Source organism: Arachis stenosperma, chromosome 2, assembly GCF_014773155.1.
Source record: "Arachis stenosperma cultivar V10309 chromosome 2, arast.V10309.gnm1.PFL2, whole genome shotgun sequence".
In the NCBI taxonomy this organism is placed as follows: Eukaryota; Viridiplantae; Streptophyta; class Magnoliopsida; order Fabales; family Fabaceae; genus Arachis; species Arachis stenosperma.
In genome coordinates this window covers 94,316,248-94,330,282 of record NC_080378.1, presented here as the reverse complement: position 1 = coordinate 94,330,282, position 14,035 = coordinate 94,316,248, and the positions used below count along the sequence as shown (strand labels likewise).

General features: G+C 34.7%; 2 protein-coding genes across 2 annotated transcripts; both read left to right on the top strand.

Moving 5' to 3' along the window:
• The first annotated feature begins 373 nt into the window (after positions 1-373).
• Positions 374-3,036, top strand: LOC130963181 (uncharacterized). The gene is made up of 3 exons (XM_057889329.1): positions 374-962; positions 1,137-2,129; positions 2,216-3,036. The coding sequence occupies exons 1-3, from the start codon at positions 374-376 to the stop codon at positions 3,034-3,036; spliced, it is 2,403 nt and encodes an 800-aa protein (XP_057745312.1).
• Positions 3,037-9,837: 6,801 nt separating this feature from the next.
• On the top strand, positions 9,838-13,031 carry LOC130961743 (NADPH-dependent aldo-keto reductase, chloroplastic-like). Its single transcript, XM_057887739.1, has 7 exons — positions 9,838-10,081; positions 10,184-10,234; positions 10,487-10,563; positions 10,659-10,746; positions 11,289-11,564; positions 11,748-11,993; positions 12,722-13,031. Exons 1-7 carry the CDS (start codon positions 9,959-9,961, stop codon positions 12,806-12,808), a joined length of 948 nt encoding a protein of 315 aa, XP_057743722.1. The 5' UTR covers positions 9,838-9,958; the 3' UTR covers positions 12,809-13,031.
• Positions 13,032-14,035: the final 1,004 nt, after the last annotated feature.

Below are 14,035 nucleotides of genomic sequence, written 5' to 3'. Positions count from 1 at the left end.
GGGAAGAAATCGGTGGCACCGATTTGAGGTAGGGGAAATCGGTGGTACCGATTTATGTGAGAGATGAAGAAAATCGGTGGCACCGATTTGTGGAAGGGGATGATGGTGGGTATGAAATCGGTGCCACCGATTTGTGTGTGGTCTAAATTTTTTTTAATCCGGGATCAGAAATCGGTCCCACCGATTTGGGTGTGCAGCGGTCGGTCCCTCCGATTTGCCATTAGTCAACACAAAAACGGATGTTGGCACCACAGAAGCCCCATTTCTTCCTCGTTCGCGACTCTTCTCCTCTCTTCTCTTCTCTTCTCTTCTCTGATTCTTGTCTTTCATTTGGGTAAAAAAAATTTCTGTGAGGCTGGAAATAGATAGTGATATGGATGATAGAGTTGTATTGAAGATTTATTACTACGGGCAGATCTTATTACAAACATATGAGGGAGTTCAATTCGTGTGTGAAAATCCATTAGATGTTGTTATTCCATTCACATTGTCATTTGAGGAGTTGAAAGGTGTGATTTGTGAGAAGATAGGCACGCAAAGATGTAGGAGAATATCGTGTATCTTGTACAGGTATCCTTTACCTGTGTTTGGCGGGTTTGTTCAATTTCAAACCAAGTATGTGATGGACGAAGCGAGTATGCAGGAAATGTTTTCAATGTACATGGAAAATCGCCACCGAATATCGTGCATCGAGTTATATATTGAGTTTGAGCAATCTGAAGCAGACCGTAACATTGAGTTGGAAGATTATAATAGTGAAAGCGAAGATGAATTTGAAAGTAACTATGAGATCGTCGGTCCAGGCGAGGACGAAGAAGAAGCTGTTGGCGACATGAACGCAGATGTGGCGGAAGTTGCAAATGCACTAGCAAACCCGCATCCGTTTCAAGAGCCTTCTTTCATGCGGTCGTTGGATTTAGGGGCTATGCACGCACCGGAGTTTCCGGAATATATGAATACAGGTGCGTAAACCTAGCTAGCTACGTGAATCTCTGAATTGTTGTTTACGTAGATGGAATAGAGAAAAATAAGACTATAACGATCTTACCTAGTAAAGTATGTTTATTAATTGAGTTGTAATGAAGGACTTCTTACTGAGTACATAATGAAGCATTTGTTACTTTTGATGTATGTAGCCCCTCCTGTTGTGGCGGATGGTGAGTTCACAGTGGGGATGGAATTCAGTTCAAGGGAGGCAGTAATCAAGGCAATGAAAGATTATACCATCCGGAGAGGTGTGGACTATCGGGTATATGAGTCGGAACCGACGACATTCTATGCCAAATGTATAGAATATGGGAATGGTTATGACTGGTTGATCCGGGTAACCAAAATGCAGAAGAAGTACTGTTGGGAGATAAGGAGGTACAATGGAAGTCATACCTGTACCAGGTCTACTATTTCTCAAGACCATTCGAAGCTGGATTCCAAGACAGTTGCGGAAGCAATAAAGCCGTTGGTAGAGGTTGACCCGTCTATAAAGGTAAAATCTGTAATTGCTGATATCCAGTCAAAGTTTAACTACACCATCAGTTATCGCAAGGCTTGGTTAGCAAAGCAGCAGGCGGTCGAATCAATTTTCGGAAGTTGGGAAGCATCGTATGAAGCTTTGCCGATATGGTTTGAGGCCATGTGCCACAAAGAGCCATTAGCAGTGGTTCACTTTGAAACAATGCCAGCTTACCAGGGGGATGATTTGGTTCCTGATATACGTGTTCTACATAGAGTCTTCTGGAGTTATTACCCCTGTATAAGGGCCTTCAGACACTGCAAGCCAGTGGTGCAGGTGGACGGGACTCATTTGTATGGAAAATACAAGGGTTGTTTATTGGTTGCAGTGTCACAAGATGGTAATAACAACATCGTGCCTATTGCATTTGCCATAGTGGAGGGAGAGACTTCTGATGCATGGCACTTTTTTCTGAGCAACCTGCGTCAACATGTGGTGACCCGTGATGGTGTCGGACTAATCTCCGATCGACACGATTCGATTAGGTCAGCTATTGAACGAAGTAATGGGGCGTGGTCTCCTCCAAGAGCTTTCCATATGTTTTGCATCAGGCATATTAAGTCCAACTTCTTGAGGAAGTTCAAAGCACCTTACCTGCAGAAGCTTATTGTCAACATTGGTAAGTTTGTATACAATGAACTTTTAATTTATTGTAGGCATGATCAAATAGACTGGTGTTCATAGCTGACTGAATGTTTTTCATAGGATATTCAAGGACGACCAGGGAGTACCAGATGCGTTATGAACGATTAAAGGAACGGGGTGAGGCTTACACCAATTGGCTTGATCGGATCCCTCGTGAGCAGTATGCTTTGGCATTTGATGGTGGTTACCGATGGGGTCACATGACCACCAATCTTGTGGAATGTATCAACTCCGTCCTAAAGGGTGCACGCAATCTCCCAGTCACTGCACTTGTTAAGGCGACATTTTACAGGCTGAATGAGTTGTTCACTAGGAAAAGAGTTGAGGCTGAAGCCCGAATCAGTGCTGGACTTATGTTCTCTGAGCTGGTGACAACCAAGCTGAATGCAAATCAACGAGCATCAGGTAACATACAGGTTAGCTGTTTTGATAGAGAAAATGAAGTCTTCGAAGTACGCGAGATGCCTAGTGGGGTTGAGTATGCAGTTGACCTGCGCCACTATCGGTGTGATTGTGGTGAATTCCAGGTTGACCGAATTCCGTGTAGGCACGTGTTTGCGTGTTGTGCAAATCAGAGGTTGGATTGGAAAGTGCTCGTTAATGACGTTTACAAGATGGACCAAATTCGAAGAGTATACAGGGCTAAGTTTCGACCACTGGGAAATCCGGCAACGTGGCCTGCTTATCATGGACCTAGATTCGTAGGAAACCCGTTCCTAAGACGGGTTGCCAAGGGCCGGCCGAAGATGACCCGCTTCTTGAATGAGATGGACACCCGTATGTTGCGTCGCCCGAGGCGATGCAAGCAATGCGGTGCAGAGGGCCATAGTCGCAGTAGATGTCGTCAAAGTGGTGGACCGAGTGCAGGTCCAACCGACTAGTAGTAGAAGAATAAAAAATAATTATACTTAATTTCTAGTTATCACACTAAGTTAAGCTATATTAAATACAAAAATAATTTTAATTTTGAAGTTCTTGTAGAATTATTTCTAACAATTTTATTGAACATTATTATTATTATTATTATTATTATTATTATTATTATTATTATAGAACATTATTATTATTATTATTATTATTATTATTATTATTATTATTATTATTATTATTATTATTATTGATAATTTAATTCGTTGAAGTATTAAAAAGAAATTTAAGATAAAATCATTGTTAGCTTATCATACCTGCACAACGATTTTAACTTGTTTATTATAAATTATAAATTAAAATCCAATTAGTTCTTTTGAACAAGAAATGAAATGGCTTTAATATAATGAAAGCATTACACATTTAATTTACAGTTACAAAAAACTCAATACAACTTGCTATGAAAAATAACAAGTTATTTATTTAATTCTGTTTCTTCTTTTAAAATTAGTTTTAGTTTTTTTCATAATAACTAAACTAATTGAATGAACATTTTTAACTATAAATATCATCGAGAGCTAATTTTATAAAAGCTGAGTCTTAAATTATTGTTTAACAACATATAAAAAAATTGACATTTTAATTATATTGTCAAGTTTCAAAATATAAAATATAAAAAAAAAAATTTTTCTACAAAATAAAATTTAAAATACAATAACAATAACAATGTAGTCTACAAATCCAATAAGTAGATACCAATAACCAAATAAACATAGTCAACAATAACAACCTACTTAACAATAATAACCTAGTTAACATACTCAATGAGTCAATAGTACACATTATCTCTTAAATAGTAGTAAGAACGTAGGTAACATTGTCAATAATTAACTAGTTACAACTTCACTTCCTCGGTGCCCACTTGATATCTTTGTATATCTTTCTGCACTTCTTTGCAATCCTTTTAAAAGCGGATGGTGTATACCGATTTGCACTCCGACGTGGAGGATCAGCTCGAAGGTTGTAACCTTTACCTTTTTCACTTGTGGCCTATGTAAACACAACAAATACAAATACAAACATAAATATAAATGTAAATATAAGTACAAGTTCACGATGCATACAAATATAAATACAAATACAAATATGAATACAAAAACAAATACAAATATAAATACAAATACAATTACAAATATAAATACAAATAATTACTAACATTATGTTTTACCTGCACTAGGTGCTGTATCCTCGTCAGCAGGATCGTCATCCTCATCACCACCCTCATCCTCAGACTCATCAGCGTCATTCCCCTCATCCTCAGACGCATCCTCATCATCACCCTCATCCTCAGACTCATCCTCAGACTCATCCTCAACCTCATCCTGATGAACTGCTCTATGACTCTCATGAATCATAGTCATCGGAATACGTCTAGGATTTCCACTTTGTATGATCCCTCCCGCGGCTTCATTACTTCTGCTCGAGTCAACAGACATTCTGGCACCAGAATTATCAGATGAAGTGCGACCTAGATATCCCAAATCCAATGACCTCCTAGCTGGAGTAACTCCACCAAAATGTGCTTGATGGTCGGTGGGGATGTCAATATAATTACCTGAATGTGACTGGTGCGACCCCGATGCCATCAAACCAAGTAGCTGACTGAATGAAGGTTGCTCTCCATACTCAGAATGTGGACCACCCCAAGGCTGATGGTGTGACGGGACTGACGCTGAGTAATAATCAGACGGATGCGTGTAAGGAACATATGGTGCAAAATACTCAACCCCCTGATGTGGCGGCACCGGTGGCGGTGGTGGTGGAGGTACGGCCACCGGTTCCGGTACCGGTTCTGGTGCCGTGGTGGTGGTGGTGGTGGAGGACCTTCTGGATTCTCTTCAAAAACAAGGTTTGACAATTGCAAGTGGTCACCATATGCCTCTCGGTACCACTGCATGTAAATTTCTAACGGATAATGTAAATGCTCCAAGTCTTCAGAGAGAATGTGACTATATCGATTGGTCCATTGCATCACCCAACGCGAGTGGGTATTGGCCCAGTCTTGATTCTTAGGCCCTGTTAGAACTTCCCCATGTGATGCACCTAGATCCTGCACTTCACTAGGAACACCCTGTGTCAATCCAAATTGCCTCCTGACTCTATCAGTAGCATGCCACTCGATGCATTCAAAAGATATAAGTGGCACTGTGGCACTCCACACCACAGAATTATGATGGATGGCTAAGGGAATTACGTCTGGCTCGATGTATCTAATGCCATAAGCCTGCCAAAGAAACTAGACACTTCTCCCAGTAAGATGATTACACAACAATTACTTCACTTAAGAATTTACATAAGGTACTTGTATTTTAGACAATACCTGTCCTTCTTCTAGATCATCCAGCAACCTCCTGTATTGGGCAAGCGTTTTATATCGGTAGGCATAGTTTTGACGGTCCCAGTTATGCCACCTGCAGACGGACAATCCATTTCCTAACTTAAATTACCATAAACAAAATACAATTTAAATCAATTACTTCGACGCATACTTTAATCAAGATTACCTGTTTGCAATTGGAAAAGCTCGGGGATTGCCAGGAATCGGCGCTAGAAATGGTAGCCGGATCCAAGCCCAACTTACCAACAGTGTCAGTGGACCGTCCATCTCCTTGCAGTCGACACGAGTTGCCCTGCACAATGATCTATACAAGTGTGCCAGGCATGCCGAACCCCAACTAAACTGTATGATCTGGCCGAAGTTGCGGAGCAAGGGTAAAAATTTCCAGTGCACCCCTGCACCCGACTTATCTGTAAATATAACTTTCCCAAATAACAACATTATGTGACACTTTACATACATCTGCATGCTAACAACATCATTCAACACTATACGATCTCTCACACCCCTAAACCACGTTAACTTTATAAAGCTCCCTCTACATTCATTTTTCCTGGGTGCAACTCCAAAGTGGTGCAAGCACTCGGCTTCCAATGCCTCAAAGCTACTCATGGTCGGACTTGTAACCGGAAGACCATTTGTTGGCAGACCGAGAATTACCGCCACATCCTCCAAGGTCACTGCACACTCACCAACCGGAAAATGGAACGTATGAGTCTCGGGCCGCCATCTCTCAATCAGAGCAGTAATCATTGCTGACTGGCCTTTAATAACTCCAATTTGGGATACATAATAAAATCCAGTCTCGCGTAACTGTGCCTCAACAATTTGGTTATATGGATCCGGCGGGTGTAAATGATCACACTCCAACATCCTTGAAGCCTACAATACCACATTTTCCAGTATAAGAACAAATATAACACAACTATATTATTCAATAACACAAGTATACTTTAACATGTCCATTAAAACTAATTTCCAGCATAAAACCAATTCAAACAAAAAAACAGCATACTAATTTCTGATTATTATTATTATTATTATTATTATTATTATTATTATTATTATTATTATTATTATTATTATTATTATTATCATAATTATTATTATAATTATTATTATTATTATTCAAACATCAAACACACTTTCTCTACTATTATGATTATTATTATTGTTATTATTATTATTATTCTTATAAAAAAAGCATACTAATTTATTATTATTGTTATTATTATTATTATTAGTATTATTATTTATTTTTATTATTATTATTCAAACAGCTTATTATTATTATTATTATTATTATTATTATTATTATTCAAACAGCTTATTATGATTATTATTATTGTTATCAATATTATTATTCGTATAATAAAAAAAGCATACTAAGTTATTATTATTGTTATTATTATTATTATTCAAACAGCATACATACATACATTTCTCTATTATTCTGATTATTATTATTGTTATTATTATTATTCGTATAAAAAAAAAACCATACCAAATTATTATTATTATTATTATCATTATTATTATTATTATATTCAAACAGCATACATACATGTACATACATATACATACATACTAATTTTTCTATTATTATGATTATTATTATTGTTATTATTATTATTATAAAACGTACCATACTCATTTTTTTTATTATTATTATTATTATTATTATTATTATTATTATTATTATTATTATTCAACTAACATACACTAATTTTTCTATTATTATTATTTATTATTACTATTATTATTATTATTATTATTATTATTATTATTATTATTATTATTATTATTATTATTATCATTTATATAAACCAAACAACATACTAGTTTTTTATTATTATTCCTATTATTCTAACAGTATATATACTAATTCTATTATTAATCATAATAATTAACGATCATAAATAAATTAACTAATAAAATTTTCATTATTAATCGTTACAATTAATTAAATTCGATTACTAATACTGACAGTAACAACAACAATATATTAATATCTCCCTATTTCAATTTATTAGGTACAGATTTTTTTTCTTTTTTTTTATTTACTGTACTATTTTTTCAAATATTTTTTTTCCCTTTTTCTTACATTAAAATACACTACCCAGAGATCCAGAGAGCTTCATCTTCATCACCATTACAAACAAAACAGCCACAAACATTCATCTCATCTCCATACATACATACATACATACATACAAGGTTTATTCCTATTTTTATTTCTATTTCTAACCACCTAATAATAAAATACATACATATATGTTTAATTTCTAATTTCTACTTATAATAAAATCTAAAATTATCACCATCATTATCATTAAATAAAATTATGAAAAAAAACTTACATGATTTGGATCTCCAAGATAGTTAACAATATGAAGCTCCGGTTGATTTACTTCCTTAGTTTTTCTTTTTTTTGGCATTTTTTTTTCCTCTTTCGCTGATCTGGTGGTGGTCCAACAATGGGGGTGTGTGGGGTTGAGAGGAAGAAGAAAGGGAAAGTTGAGAGTGAAAGAGAGAGTGTTGGAGAGTGAAAGAGAGAGAGAGGGGTATAGGGGGATAAGGTCACGGGGTGCACCGCGGAGCCACCTGCATGCGGGACATGTGGCAACGGGCCACCAATCGGTGCCACCGATTTCGGCACCTCCCTCTCCCACAAATCGGTGCCACCGTTTTCATTCCTTCCAATCGGTGCCACCGATTTCTTTACATGCGCCGTCACAACTCCGTCAAACACCCCAAACCCCCATAACGCCGCACATCACCAACGCCATCCCCATATCAAAATTAAAAAACTCTAAAGTGTGATATCTCACCCTTGAATAATTTTTCTCTCATATTTTTTCTTGGTTCTACCTATGAAATAAATGGTGAGAAATCACACTTTACCCTCTAAAATAAAGTTTAAAATTTAGAAGATCCAAATTTATTTATACTTATCTTTTTATGTATAAGCACAGTTGCATATAATTATTTATGATCCATATAAAACCGAAAGTAAACCAACAAGACAAATAAGAAGATGCACAATCACATTAATCAATGTTATTTCATCACTCAATTTCTCAAATCAGAAACAAAATTAAGCATGTAAGAAATATAATTTAAACATTAAGAAGACTCAACATATGAATAATTATGATAAATTAATTTGTATGGAATAAAAATGATAAAATTTATAATAAAAAATTATAAAAACTTAAATAAATAGAAACAAAATAAAAGAAATAAAAGAGATAGAGTATATTAACGAATAATATTGTTTTACTGTTTATATAAAAAAATTAAACAGTAAAATAATACATTATGGGAGAAGAAAAAATATTATCGAATGGAAGAGCAGTTAGTTAAAAAATGAGATTTTTTAAGATATATGATTTTTTACAATAAATAAATTATGAAATATAAAAATAGATAAAATAAAAAAATAAAATTATATTTTTATAATAAATTAAAAAATATTCACAACTATATAATTGATGTGGACATATAACTATTAGACAATAAATTACAAAAAAATATTAATAGAAATATTAGATTTGATATTAAAATAAAAATTTAAAATTTAAAACTAAAACTTTTAGTAAAAAAAGCCTCAAACACTTAATGTTATAATAAATTAAATCAACTAATATACATTTAAATTAGTTAAATTAAATAATTAACATAATAAATTAATTATAGTTGTTTGACTCAATAAAATAAATTAAATAAATAAAAATATTTTATACATCTATCATATAAAAATTATAATACTTTTAAAAAGTATTAATCAAAAAATATAAGCGGAAAAATTAATGTAAATTAAAATAAAATTAATTTATTTATTTCAATCAAATTAAATAATTAATGTACTTGATTAATTATAGTTAATATTAAAAAATAAAATATTAAATAATTTAATATTTATTTTAATCAAATTAATTAATTAATATATTTAAAAAAATAAAATAAAATAAGCTAACGAAAGTACGAAACGATAAATAATCTCTCTATTTTCACCTAAAAGTCTTGAATTTGAGTCTCACTCGTAACTTTAAAATAAATAAATAAATAAAAAATATCTTCAAAAATGTATAATCTAGGATACGATATTAATTGAAGAATTTCAATTTTAATAATGGATGACAGATAGATGGGTCATGGGTCTTTTTCATTTCCATCAAATGCATTGACTATCATTAAATAATTCGTTATCTAATATGTCATGGGAAGAGTCATACATGATACACCTGACGAGTGTTTTTCGCTTCCGACACTTACTAGTTATTACTTATTAGTACTAAAATTTAAAACGGCCACATTACTATTTAGTATTTACTAGAAGACTCTAATCTCTAGTCTCTATGACTCTATCCTTTATCCAATCACTATTTGACGTGTGCGCTAACATCATCTTCTCACTTTTCTAAGTCCTAAGGTTCCGTTTCTTCTGTATAAACTATAAATAGACTAATAACTAAACACCAAAGCGATTACGCAAGTGATCGTTGACGAGAATTAAATAATTAATTAAAGAAATTATGGCGGAGGAAATTAGATTCTTCGAGCTGAACACAGGTGCCAAGATACCTTCTGTTGGATTAGGAACTTTTCAGGCTGAAAATCCTGGAGCCTTGGCCAAAGCAGTTACCACCGCTATCAAGGTACACTCACATTTGTTTTTATATTTTTATAAGTAGAAGAGCTAACCCTAGAGGTGGATGATTATTAATTTATGATTATAATTTTTGTGTTTGACATGTCAGGTTGGATACAGACATATCGATTGTGCTTCATCTTACGGCAATCAAGCAGAGGTAATAATCATTAGTTTACTGAATGATTATGAATTTATGATCTTACCTCTTACTTGCATATGTAAGTTCTGTTATTTATAGATTTTTGACTTATTCTTAATTTTTGGTTTACATGAAAATTTGCTTATGTTAGCTCGTGAATTTGTTTATCTTTGATATAGTGAAGTGCTCGATGTGTTTGTTAATGTTTGCTAGTAAACTTTTTGCTTTGAAAATAAAAATAAGATAAAATTGGAATCTTGGTTTCTGTAGATTGGTTCTGCTCTCAAGAAGCTTTTTGATGAAGGTGTTGTAAAGCGTGAAGAAGTATGGATCACCTCAAAACTATGGTATGCATTCTTCTGAGAATGCTGTGATATTTCTCAATATCAGAGACATTTGGTTACGTAGTAATGTTCACTTGGTTTCTTGACTATAAACCCAGGAGCACAGATCATGATCCTGAAGATGTACCAAAAGCATTAGATAAAACGTTACAAGAGTTGCAACTTGACTATGTAGATCTCTATCTGGTATGTGTTATCTTTTATAGACTTGGAAGATTAGGCACTACTTATTGTTTTTTCAAAATAAATTGTTTTAGTTATGCTGCATTGGTACATGAGAAATTCTTGGAACATTATGGAGCATACATATATGCCTAAGATGTTTTATGCTACACAAGTACACAACCAGAAGGTTTCGACTAGAACCCTTTTATAGAAATCATAGTGGTAATTGAATACTTAGTAGCATTGCAAAATCATTTTGCCAATATAATTGTTGCAAAAGTTATGGTTGTTAACGGTGATACATCTGAGACACCCGATCCACCCAGAAAGACAACCCAGTATCCCCAAGACCCACATACAGCATTCAAAAAAATTGAAACAATTTTGTAGTGAAAATTTTGTATCGGAACCCAGGCTAAGGCTAAGCTGTGCTTGCCATTCTTTTTCTATTGCATTCTATAAATCTATATTACAAAATAGTAGCTTACAGAAGCTCTTACATGAAAATATTAATTTGCTTAATCGATTTCGTTTTGTTAATTGAATTGATTGGTTATGCATAGATTCACTGGCCAGTCAGCATAAAAAAGGGGTCAGTTGGAATCAAGCCTGAATATCTTACGATACCAAACATCCCCAATACATGGAGAGCAATGGAGGCCCTGTACGACTCTGGCAAGGCTAGAGCTATCGGGGTGAGTAATTTCTCTTCAAAGAAGCTTCAAGATCTGTTGGATATAGCGCGTGTTCCCCCTGCAGTTAATCAAGTGGAGTTGCATCCGCAATGGCAGCAGCCAAAGTTGCATGAATTCTGTAAATCCAAAGGAATTCACCTATCTGTAAGCAAAGCATCCAGTGACCTATTTCAAAATCTAGATGATTCAATAAATGAATTATTGTTTTTTTTTTTTTTATTTGGGAAACATAAAGAAGTTATCCAGAGCTAGTTGAAGATAAATTTGATGCAGCTTCTAATGGGTGTACATATGAACCATTCTGAATTTCTGAATTTCCTTCTCCAGGGATATTCTCCACTAGGTTCTCAATTTCCCGGTCACAAGAATAACCTCCTTAAGAATCCTGTGCTTAATGTGGTTGCGGATAAGTTAGGGAAGACACCAGCACAAGTGGCCCTAAGGTGGGGTCTGCAAGCAGGGCATAGTGTACTGCCAAAGAGTGCTAACGACGAGAGGATCAAGAGCAACTTTGATGTCTTTGACTGGTCTATCCCTGACGATCTAATGGCCAAGTTTTCTGAAATTAAGCAGGCAAGTGATAAATTTAATCTACTTTTTTCATAGCTACTTTGGTGGTTAGTTCAACTAGCCCAAGAGTCTTCCATAATGCTTTGGCCACTAACCCTGGAATTTGTTATCATCTAGAGGAAGGTTGACACATTATGTAATAAGATTACTGTTATTTCATATTAGCAACCAGAAATGTTGCCATCTTCTAAATTATGGGTAATGTTATAATGACTTGTTTGGAAGACTACCAATTAGGTTCTACACGGTTAATGTAGATTACCTCTTAGAAGGTAATATGGATTACGTAAAGGTAATGCTACGGTGAAGAGTGAAGTTTTGGTGAATAATGAAGGTTGCTTATGCACATGTTTCTTTATAAATTTAGTAATAATCTTCCTTCTTTATCTAATTCTAATTTTCACCAAAGAAATTTCCTTACAGTAATATTCAACAAAGGAAACGGTAATGTATTGACCACTTCAAAGTTTTCTTTGTGAATCTTTTCTTACACTTCTTATCCTATAATATTTAGGCAATTTATTTTTCCTGCTACTCTAAAAAAAAATCTAATAGTTTTTGAGTTTCTCCTGGCACTTATTTTTCTTCTAGCATTTTTGTTGACGCCATAATTCATTATTTATGCCTGGCACAACAATAAGTATGTTGATCAGAATGTAAATAATAATAATAAAATAAATAAAGATGAAACGAAGCTTCTTTTAAATAACACTGGTATTTAACTCATGCAGGAGAGGGTTATTGATGGTACTGGATTATTTGTGCATGAAACTTATGGTGCATATAAGACTCCTGCAGAACTCTGGGATGGAGAATAGAGGGGTTTGCAGCATCAAGATGGCAATGGTGATAGTACAAAAGTTATTGTGGACAATTATTTTCTTTGCCATGTGATATTCTATTCCAAACTGTATTATATGTTGGTCTATGCTTGAACATAGGTGTTGTCAGTGCCATGGTTTCTCAATGAAAATAAATTTTAATGTAATAAATGATTGTTGTATTTTAAATTCTGTTAAACTTATTTAAAGAACTTGTTTATACCATGACCCGAAATAAGGTCAAGCAAAGTGTTAAATCCCACCAAAAAAAGTGGTCCCCTTTATCTCTAGAGATAGGGTACGATGCAGCTAGTCTGAACCCAAGAGGTCGGGTACGATGCAGGTAGTCCGACCTTGCTTATTTAAATAAGTAATTATTTCCTAAATATTTTTTATTATTTCTGTCTCAATAAACTCTTAAGATAAAGGAACAGTTATTCATCAATAAAAGTGGAACTATTCTAAAAGATAGTTATTTATTCTACTATAAATACACTGACACTCTTTAGATATATTGAAGAACTCAATCTACTAAAAACCTGTTTAAAGTCCTTGATAACTTAAGTATCGGAATCTCTTGCAGGTATCATCCCAAACTCCTCACGAATAACTCGGACGACGGCACCTCGGCTCCAACACAAGTCGGACGCTGCCTCAGAAGGAGTTTGGTCCTCATGTTCAGGCTCAAATAACTGTTTCAGACAACCCTCAGAACATTTGCACCGTCGTCGCAGACCTAGAAGTCTACATCCGCATATAGCGAACAACCAATATGAAGACGGTCATACGTCGTCTGAGTGGGAACCAGAGCCCCACCATGATGACCTGACGCTAGCATTACCTCCACCTCAAGAAACAACAAATGCTCCCATGGGAAGGAACGTCGGGGAAACCCTCAACCGTGACGGGTTCATTCGGAGATCCATCCACCCGAAGTTGAAGAACTTCCCCATCTAACGGAAATACTGAGATTAGTTAACGACTACCGTGAATGATTAGAATTCTTCAAGTTAGAAGCTGAGTGACAACAAGAAGCAGAACGGAAATTACGAAAAGAAGTACGATGGTGAAAACAATTGAAGGAAAAGTTCTTGAGAATACAAGCCGACCTCCGAAGACGGAGTAATCGGACAAATCGGGAGAAAAATTCTCTCGGGGACGAAGATTCGTTTGTTGAAAAGATCATGCAAGTCAGGGTCCCCCGAAACTTCAAAACTCTTGATA

Excerpts from the sequence above, each read along its gene's own strand:
- LOC130961743 (XM_057887739.1), top strand. The coding sequence starts at position 9,959 with ATGGCGGAGGAAATTAGATTCTTCGAGCTGAACACAGGTGCCAAGATA. Across the intron at positions 10,747-11,288 it reads ACTATGTAGATCTCTATCTG|ATTCACTGGCCAGTCAGCAT; the intron begins GTATGTGTTATC and ends GGTTATGCATAG. Across the intron at positions 11,994-12,721 it reads AGTTTTCTGAAATTAAGCAG|GAGAGGGTTATTGATGGTAC; the intron begins GCAAGTGATAAA and ends TAACTCATGCAG.
- LOC130963181 (XM_057889329.1), top strand. The coding sequence starts at position 374 with ATGGATGATAGAGTTGTATTGAAGATTTATTACTACGGGCAGATCTTA. Across the intron at positions 963-1,136 it reads TCCGGAATATATGAATACAG|CCCCTCCTGTTGTGGCGGAT; the intron begins GTGCGTAAACCT and ends TGATGTATGTAG. Across the intron at positions 2,130-2,215 it reads GAAGCTTATTGTCAACATTG|GATATTCAAGGACGACCAGG; the intron begins GTAAGTTTGTAT and ends TGTTTTTCATAG.